Source organism: Leptosomus discolor, chromosome 8 (genome assembly GCF_034619465.1).
Source record: "Leptosomus discolor isolate bLepDis1 chromosome 8, bLepDis1.hap2, whole genome shotgun sequence".
Taxonomy (NCBI): Eukaryota; Metazoa; Chordata; class Aves; order Leptosomiformes; family Leptosomidae; genus Leptosomus; species Leptosomus discolor.
In genome coordinates this window covers 58,765,438-58,774,034 of record NC_141398.1, presented here as the reverse complement: position 1 = coordinate 58,774,034, position 8,597 = coordinate 58,765,438, and the positions used below count along the sequence as shown (strand labels likewise).

The window sequence follows — 8,597 nt, the reverse complement described above, 5'->3', positions numbered from 1 at the left end:
GGAAACGCTGCCGGTGGCGACGGGTTTGAAAGTGGGGTTTACACGAGCTCTTTGTGTTGCGTTCCCAGCTCCATCCCCGGGTGTTTTGGGGACAAGTCGGGGAGATTCAGTCGCAGAGCGATGTCAAGCAAAGAAAACCACCCTTTTCGCGGCCCAGGGGGGGTGGCTTTCGATGCGGAGGAAAGCGCAGGGTCAGCGATGCCCTCCCCCGCCCCACAAAAAAAATAAGAAGAAATACAGCGAGAAGTGGAGGGTTTATTCCGCACCAGCCGTACCGGGGCTGTAAGGACCCCGGGAAGGTGATCGCTTCCCGAAAAAAGCGCGATTTTGGGGGTGGTTTTTCCCCCTCCCTGAGGAGCCGCTTCTGCTCCGCGGTCCCGGCTGGGGGGGAGAGCGGTGGCCGCCGCCTCCCCGGGCAGCAGGAGCAGCCCGTCCTCCTCTTCCTCAAGGGAAAAGCTCCCGAAATAACTGACACACATCCCCTTTCCACCCCCTCCCCGGGTACCTGCCCTCACCCTAGTGTTTGCCCAGGGCTCTCCCCTGCTTGTCCCTGTCCCCAGAGCTCTCCCTTTGCCCCAGGAACAGGAGGGCCGGTGCTTTCTGCAAAGAGGATTTATTTTTTTTTTTTTTTTTTGCGGAGAGGGGGCAGCCGATGGGAAGGGGAAGGAAAGACGGGGGGTGTGGGGGAGAAGAAGCCCCTGATGGTAAATCCCTCTTGGTTGTATCACAGATGTGACAGGCGCCCCGGAGGCTGCTCACAACTGCTCGCGAATAACGCGGAGAGAGTTTGGGAACCCGACCGGTATCTATCTTTCTTTTAAAATTATCATTAAAAACTTTACGAATGTGGAAGGCAGGAGCTTGGGGAGGGGTGTCCCCCTCTCTCTCTGCAGAGGGTGCAGCGGGATGGACCCACAGCACTGCGGTGCGGCCTGCAACGGGACGGGGGGAGGTTTTTCTTCGTCTTTTTTTCTTCTTTCCCCCCCCCCCCCCCCCCCCCTTCCTTTCTCTCTTCCTTTCCCTAATCTTGAAAGCCAGCAGGCTACAGCAGCCAGCACATCTGCTCCGCTCCCAGCCAGCAGCCCTGGAAGCCCAGGCTCCTCTAGCCACTCCACCTCCCCCCCCCCCCCCCCCCCCCCCCCCCCAAACCCCGGACCGCAGGTTTCCACGCGTGGTCCGCAAGAAGGTGACAAATGTTTCAAGCGACTTACCTTGAGCGACAGCTCTCCTGATGGGACGATGCTCAAAAGGGTAGGGTTTGGGGTTGTTGTTTTGGGTTGTTTTTTTTTTTTTGCGGGGGGGAAGGTGGTTTATACCCCCTTGCCTTCCTATTCTCCTTCCCCTCACCCCTGCTGTGTGCCCGTGGCATCCGCCGGAGCTGAGCATCAAGCTCCGTGCATTCAACCGCAAACCTTCAGCATAGATTTATATACAACCCCCTCCACCCCCCCAAAAAAAAATATAAAATAAAAATTAAAAAAAAAGCCCAAAAGCTCAACCCACCCTCATCCCTAAAGCAGCCTCGGAGCAGGCGAGGGGTCCGAAGCCCGTTCCCCATCCCCGGCCCGGCGGCGGAGGCAGAAAAGGGCATTTCGAGAGGCAGCAGGAGTTTTTCGCGGATTTCTTTTTATTAAAGCACCCCCGAGCCCGTGTTTACATTGCGCAGTATAAACATCCTGCCCGGGCCCGCCGCCGCTTAAAAGAGCGCACGAAGAGGGGGTTTCAAGTGGGTGAAGCTCCGCGCTGCGCCGTCGGTTCAGCGCCTCCGCGGACCTTGCGCCGCCCGCGGAAGCTCCGCGCTGCCCGCGTGGGGCCCTTCCCCTGTGATTTTGAGCTTGGGGGGGGGGGAAGGGGGAGAGAGGGTGGGGGGAGTGTGGCGGCGCCCCCCCCCCCCCACACGCAGCGCCGCGGTCACGCGTGGCACAACCCCGCATATACACGCGTCCGCGTCGTGTCCCCCCTTATCCCGCGGAGGGCAGGGATGCGCGGCGCAGCCCCCGGGGTCGGGCAGGGCGGCGTGGCAAGGGCTCTTTAAAAACTGCCCACCCGCTGGGAGAGGGGAGAGGAGGAGGGGGGACCGGGAGAGGACGGCGGAGGGGCCGCCCGGGAGGGGCGTGGGGGAGCGGGTCGGGGCGGGGATCTCCTCTCCGCGCTTACGTCTGTCCAGGAGCGGCAGCCGCCGCCGCGGCGAGAGATCAAGTAAAAGGCGAAGCGGCGGGACCGGGGACAGACTCGACAGCCACCGCGATGGGCAACAACTCCCCGCAGCACCGGCAACGCCAAACCAGCTAAAGCCGGGGCGGGGGTGGGGGGGGGGTAGGGGCAGGGGGGGGGGAGACCGGGACGACGACAACGGGGGACGGCGGCGGCTCCGGGAGCCCGGCTCGGGGCAGCGGGGCAGGCGGAGGAGGCGGCCGCCGGCTTCTCTCTCGCAGCAGCAGCCGAGCTCAAATCGCTTCCACCCGCTCCCCCCCCCCCTCCCCGCCCCGCCACCCCTCTCCTCCCCATCCCGCCTCCCTACGCGCCCCCCCCCCCCCCCCCCCCCCGGCCGCTCCCGACCCTCCGCCTCTCGCTCGCTTTTTGCAGCCGGACTCGGATTTAGGGATAAAGTAGGAGGAGGAGGGAAAGGAGAGGGGGGGTGGGGGGGTGGGGGGTGTCGTCGCTTCCATTTGTTTATCCACGGAGGGGTGAAGTCTCCCGGTGGAAAGAAACCCTGCCGGGGGGCCGGGAGGAGGTCGGGGGTGGTGTTGGTGGTGTGTGTGTGTAGGGGGTGGTGGGGGGGGTGAGTGGCGGCGAGCCCCCAGCAGCGCGGCCTTTTGGGGGGGCGCGGAGGGGAGGGTGGCGGAGGAGGGCCGGGGCTGGCCGCCGCGGACCTGGCCGTAGATGACTGCAGAAGCGCAGCAGGCTCTGTCCTCTCAGCCCCCTCCTCCTCCGGTGCAGAGCAGCTACGGCCCCATGTCCTCCGTGGCCGAAAAGCAGCCGCAAAGCTCGGCCATGGACGCCGCCTCCGCGGCTCCCGGCGGGGCGACCGGCAGCGCTCCGGGAAACGGCGGAACCCCAGGGAGCGGCGGTCCCAAAGCGAAGAAGAGCAACGCGGGGATCCGGCGGCCGGAGAAACCGCCTTATTCCTACATCGCCCTCATCGTCATGGCCATCCAGAGCTCGCCCTCCAAACGCCTGACCCTCAGCGAGATCTACCAGTTCTTGCAGAGCCGTTTTCCCTTTTTCCGAGGCTCCTACCAGGGCTGGAAAAACTCGGTGCGCCACAACCTCTCGCTGAACGAGTGCTTCATCAAGTTGCCCAAGGGGCTGGGACGCCCGGGTAAGGGCCACTACTGGACCATCGACCCGGCCAGCGAGTTCATGTTCGAGGAGGGGTCGTTTCGCCGCCGACCCCGCGGATTCCGGAGGAAATGCCAGGCGCTGAAGCCCATGTACAGCATGATGAACGGGCTCAGCTTCAACCACCTCCCCGAGAGCTACGGCTTCCAGGGCTCGGCCGGCGGGCTGTCGTGCCCCCCCAACAGCCTCTCCCTCGAAGGGGGTTTGGGGATGATGAACGGGCATTTGTCCAGCAACGTGGAAGGGATGGGCTTGGCGGGACACTCCGTGCCCCACCTGCCCGCCAACGGTGGGCACTCCTACATGGGCAGCTGTACCGGCTCCTCGGCGGGGGACTACCCGCACCACGAGAGCTCCGTGCCCGCCTCCCCGCTGCTCGCCGGCGGCGGCGTGATGGAGCCCCACTCGGTTTACTCCAGCTCGGCCTCGGCGTGGGCACCCTCCGCCTCGGCGGCCTTGAACACCGGCGCATCCTACATCAAGCAACAACCCCTCTCGCCCTGCAACCCCACGGCCAACCCTCTCTCCTCCAGCCTTTCCACGCACTCCCTCGACCAGTCCTACCTGCACCAGAACAGCCACAATACCGCCGAGCTCCAAGGTAAGGAGCGGGACACGCGTGGGAGAGACCCGAGACCACCCCCGCGGGGGGTCGCCCGGGGGCTGCTGGCCAAGCGGGCGAGCACCGCGCGGCCACGCGTGGGTCCCGACCGCCCCGTTTTCGTGGGGAGGGTTTTAATGCACTCCCCAGGGAGGAGGCCACCGTGTGTGGGGACGGTTTTAATGCCACCGGGTGTCCCCGTCCCCGCTCCTCGCCTCCCTTCCCAAGGGCAACCGGGCAACCGTCGGGGCTCTCCGCAGCCGCGGGGCTGGGAACCGCCGGGCCAAGGGCTCCGCTCCCCCCGGGGCGGCTGCTCTGCCACCGGGGCCGCCCTGGGCCTAGGGCCGGTGGGCTCCTGCAGGCGGGGGGGAGCTGCGGGAAAGCCAGGCCGGGGATGGGCCCGAGGGGTCTTCCACCTCCACCGAGGGGTCTTCTTCCACCTCCACCGGGACCCGGAGGACTCCGGAGGGAGAAAAGGCGGGGGGAGGGGGGGATTTTTTTTTTTCCTCACCGGGGTGTCCGCCATCCGTTCCCTCCCATCCTCGGTCCCGTCCCCCGCCGTCAGCTCCTCTCGGGGATGTGTTTTTCCAGGCCCATCGCCTCCCTCCACCCTCCGCTCCTCCGCCAATGCGGAAGTCGGTGGCTCGGGCCCCCCGCGCCCCGAAGCCCCCGCCGGGCCACGGAGCGGCCGGGGGTGGCTTTGCCCCGGCTCCTGGAGCGGGGGGTGGTGGTGATGGTGGAGGGGGGGAGATGGTGTTTTGGCCGGGAGGAGGCCTCGGGAGAGACGAGGCCGGCGCTTGGCTTTATCCCGCGGCCCAAATTCACCTCGGGGTGAGGTGGATGGGGGGCTCGCAGGGTACGGGGGAGCCCTGGGAGCTGTGGCTGGGTGAAAGGGGCAGGGTTTGGGGGTCCTTGCGCATCCCCACGGGTCTTCGGGGGAGCGGGAAGCGCCTGGCAGAAAGGGGTGTGAAACGGGTGAAAAAAAAAAAACCACGAAGCGAAGCGGGGAAAAAGCATCAGCCGGGCCGGGCCGGAGCGGTCGGGCCCGGGGGCAGCGCCCACCCGCGGGCACCCTCCTTGCCCCCCGGTCGGTCGCGGCTGCAGGTGGGTGAGCGCACCCAAATCCGCTGGAAAACGGGGCAAAAATCTATCCCGAGGAGCCACCGGGCCTGTACGCGGCCTTAACCGAAACGCTCCGGATTAACACCCGAATGAAGGGCGGCGGAGCGGCGGGGAGCGCGGTCCCCGGGCGGGCGCTTCTCCCTAGCGTACCCCAAATTTACGGGGGGGGGGGTTATGTCCCGAGGTGACGGGTAGGAACGGCGGGGACAGCCCCGCTCTCGGCGGCGTTTCGCCCTCGGCCTCTCCGCCCGTTCTCTGCCGCCGGCCCCGGTGAACGGAATGTTCCTTCCCCGCTGCGCACCCCGCGGACGTTCCGCGCTGGCGGAGGCGATGGGAAAAAGCAGCCTGCACCTTCAAGAGGGCAAAATGGGGGGGGAAAAAACCCCAACCCCCCCCAAATCCAAACCCAAACCAAACAAACCCTGAGCCCAACCCAAGTCAAATCCCGTTTCCTCGAAGCGTCCTTGGGCCTCGCCGCCCCGGGGCTTTCCTCCGCCGCACCTGTCCGCGCCCGCGGAGCCCCGGGAGCGCGCGCGTGTTTGTCCGCATGCAAAAATACACCCAGTTCCACGCGGCGGCTGCAAGGGGTTTGGGTTGGTTAGTTGTTATTATTATTTTTACCCCAAACGGCGGTTTTCTCCCTCCCGCGCTCACCCTCCTCTACTAAATGTAATTCCGATGGCTGACACTCTTTCCCCCACCCTCCCCGTCCCGCAGGCATCCCGCGGTATCACTCCCAGTCTCCGAGCATGTGCGACAGAAAGGAATTCGTCTTCTCTTTCAACGCCATGGCCTCCTCCTCCATGCATTCGGCGGGCAGCGGCTCCTATTACCACCAACAAGTGACATACCAGGACATCAAGCCGTGCGTTATGTGATACGGGGCGGAAAAAAACACCTCCTGGGGCAGGCAAGGCCTGACCCGGGCACCGAGCCCCCCCGTTCCCCCCGTCCCCAGGACCCTTTCGGTGGCAGGGGGGTCTCTCCAGACTGGTTTTGTTCAGGAGATATAGACAGGAGCCCCGGGGAGCGGCGGGGGACCGGGGCTGAGCCTGCCCCGCAGCTGAGCATCGGCCGGACCCGGCCTCCAACGCGGGTCTTTAATCACAGACGGTCTCTGCCTTCTTCTTCTTCTGCTTCATCGCTTGGGGTTGGGTTGAGAAGAAAGCAAAAGCAGCCCTCCCCACTAAAACTAGGAAAAAAAAAAAAAAAAAAAAGAAAACCCGACTGCGAGTTTGGGTTAAGGGTTTGACAAATGAGGTTTTGATGCTTCTTTAAAACAAAACAAACAAAAAAACAAACAAAAAAATTAAATTACGGATTCAGTTTTGTAATTAGCATTGAGTGATGCCACCACCGCGGTTGGTGGGCGCGGAGTCGGAGGGGGCTGGGGGTGGTTGGGAGGGGGGGGCGTGAAAGGAGCCCGACCCCGAAACCGGCGCATCCCGCGGCCCCTCCGCGCTGCACCGCGGGGAGGAGCGGGCTCGCCGCCGGGGTCCCCCAGCCCCGTCTGTCCCGTCTCACTTCGAGCCCCTTCTTCCGAAATTTTTTTTTTTTTTTTTCTTTTTCCTTTGGCCGGCAAACACCCACCGGGAAAAAAAAAATCTCTCAGAGGGATTATTTTTTTTTTAGCTATTAATATTTTTTGTTTTGCCTGCATAAAGACTGCAGGATCAGACCCTATGCAGAGAGAACAAGGCACTTTGACAAGAGACAGCCATGCTCATTCTGTTATTTATTCTACATTGTTTTTTTGTTGTTGCTAATAATCGAGACACGAGTAGTCTCAGTTGATCAGTATTAAATCGGTGAATCTCTGTTGGCAATATTTGCCATATAGATTTTTTTTTAGTTAACCTTTGTAAATTTTAAACCGATCGTGGTCTCTGTGTAAAGACAATCCTCCATATGTTTTTATAGAAATATATATATAATGAAGGATTATTCCCCTCCCTCCCCCCTCTATATTTTTTTTTTCGCCCTGACTTTGTACAGTTCGGTGACACCTATTTTAATTCTTTCTGCACTGTATAAAATTGTAATTATGTGGGGGTTTTTTTTTCGCCCTGCCCTTTTGTGTACGTTTTGTCCCTAAAGAAAAAAAAAATCGAACCGAAATAAAACATGTATGTTATTTGTACATGGGCTTCACGATTGTATCAGCAGCAAATAAACGAGCATGCGGTGTAACACGCGTAATTATATCTGAGGAGTCTGTGGCCTCCGCCGGGCTCCGCGGAGCGCTCCGCACGGCGCGGAGGGGCCGCGAAGCGCCCGGCCCGGCCGCTCCAAACCTTCGTGGGTTTGATGCAAAAATTCCCCATTTCGGTGCAGACCGAAAAGGGCCTTTTTGGGGTTTGGCTGCGGCTTCCGAGGGGTCCCCGTGTCCCGGGCTGGTTACGCCTTTCGCTGCGCGGAAATATTTAAAATAAGGCTAATGAGACGAGGAGGGAGGAAAACCGGAGGAGATTTTTATTTTTACCTTTTTATTATTAATATTATTTCATTTCCGCCCCCCCCCAAGGAGACGGTGAAAGGCGGCGTTTGCGTCTTACTCGGCGTGTGGCCGCAGGGATGGAGCTGCGGCTCCTTTTCTCTCTTCCTCCACCCCGGGGCTGGGAGGGGACACGGGCATTTTTCGGGCACCCCCGCGGATCCGCACCGCGCTCAGCTCCGCGGAATCTCCGCTGGTAACGGCCGCGCCGAGGAGAGCGCTGCAAGATCCCGCGTTTTGTTTTGCTTTGTTTTTTCCCCCGCGTGGAAAAAAAAAAAAAAAATCATAATAAAAATCTAGCAGATGAACCACACCAGCACCGTCCTGCGCTGGGCAGCGGTAAGTCCGCAGCGAGGGGAGAGCAGGCAGCGGGGACACAAGCCCAGCTGATCTGAAAAAAAAAGGTGGTTTTCTGCAAAGTTTGGGTGTATTTGGTCTAATGAAGGATACTACCATATCCAGGAAATGTTGCTTTAATCCGCGGGGCCGTATGTCTGTATCAACCTCATACAATGAATATACACATACATAAAAAGTAGAGACACACAAATTAAGGTGATGACTTGGCTGTGCTTTTCTGTCTTTATATGGAGAAGGTAGGTTACTGCACCCTCATTAGCCCAGCTGTGTGTAATCAGCTTAATTAAACACAAAGTTAGCTGGTAACAACAACAAAAGAATCTAATTATTCTTTTAATTAAGGCAGGTGGGAAAGGCTTGATCAGAGTTGGTGGAGGCCTTTCTCAGAGAGTGGGTTTTTTGGTTCTCTTTTTTTTTTTTTGGGGGGGGTGGTAGTGTTTTGTTTGGGGGTTTTGTTGTTGTTTTGGGTTTTTTTTTTTTTTTTGAGAGTGGGTCTGTTTAAGCCAGCGGCAATCAACCTGCAGTATGTATTGAGGTTTCCCTGTTTTCACATCTTGATGGGTTGATCCTTCCCTCCATCGCCTGCGCTGCTGCCCAGCCCTGTTGGAGGTGAGCCGCGTCGTGACCGTCCTTTTTACGTACAAGCTGAAGACTGAGGGGTTTTTTTTTGCTCCTGAA

The 8,597-nt window shown here is 60.3% G+C and overlaps 1 protein-coding gene across 1 annotated transcript; it reads left to right on the top strand.

Moving 5' to 3' along the window:
* The first annotated feature begins 2,883 nt into the window (after positions 1 to 2,883).
* On the top strand, positions 2,884 to 5,943 carry FOXF1 (forkhead box F1). Its single transcript, XM_086469360.1, has 2 exons — positions 2,884 to 3,943; positions 5,783 to 5,943. Exons 1-2 carry the CDS (start codon positions 2,884 to 2,886, stop codon positions 5,941 to 5,943), a joined length of 1,221 nt encoding a protein of 406 aa, XP_086325486.1.
* The last annotated feature ends 2,654 nt before the right edge of the window (positions 5,944 to 8,597 follow it).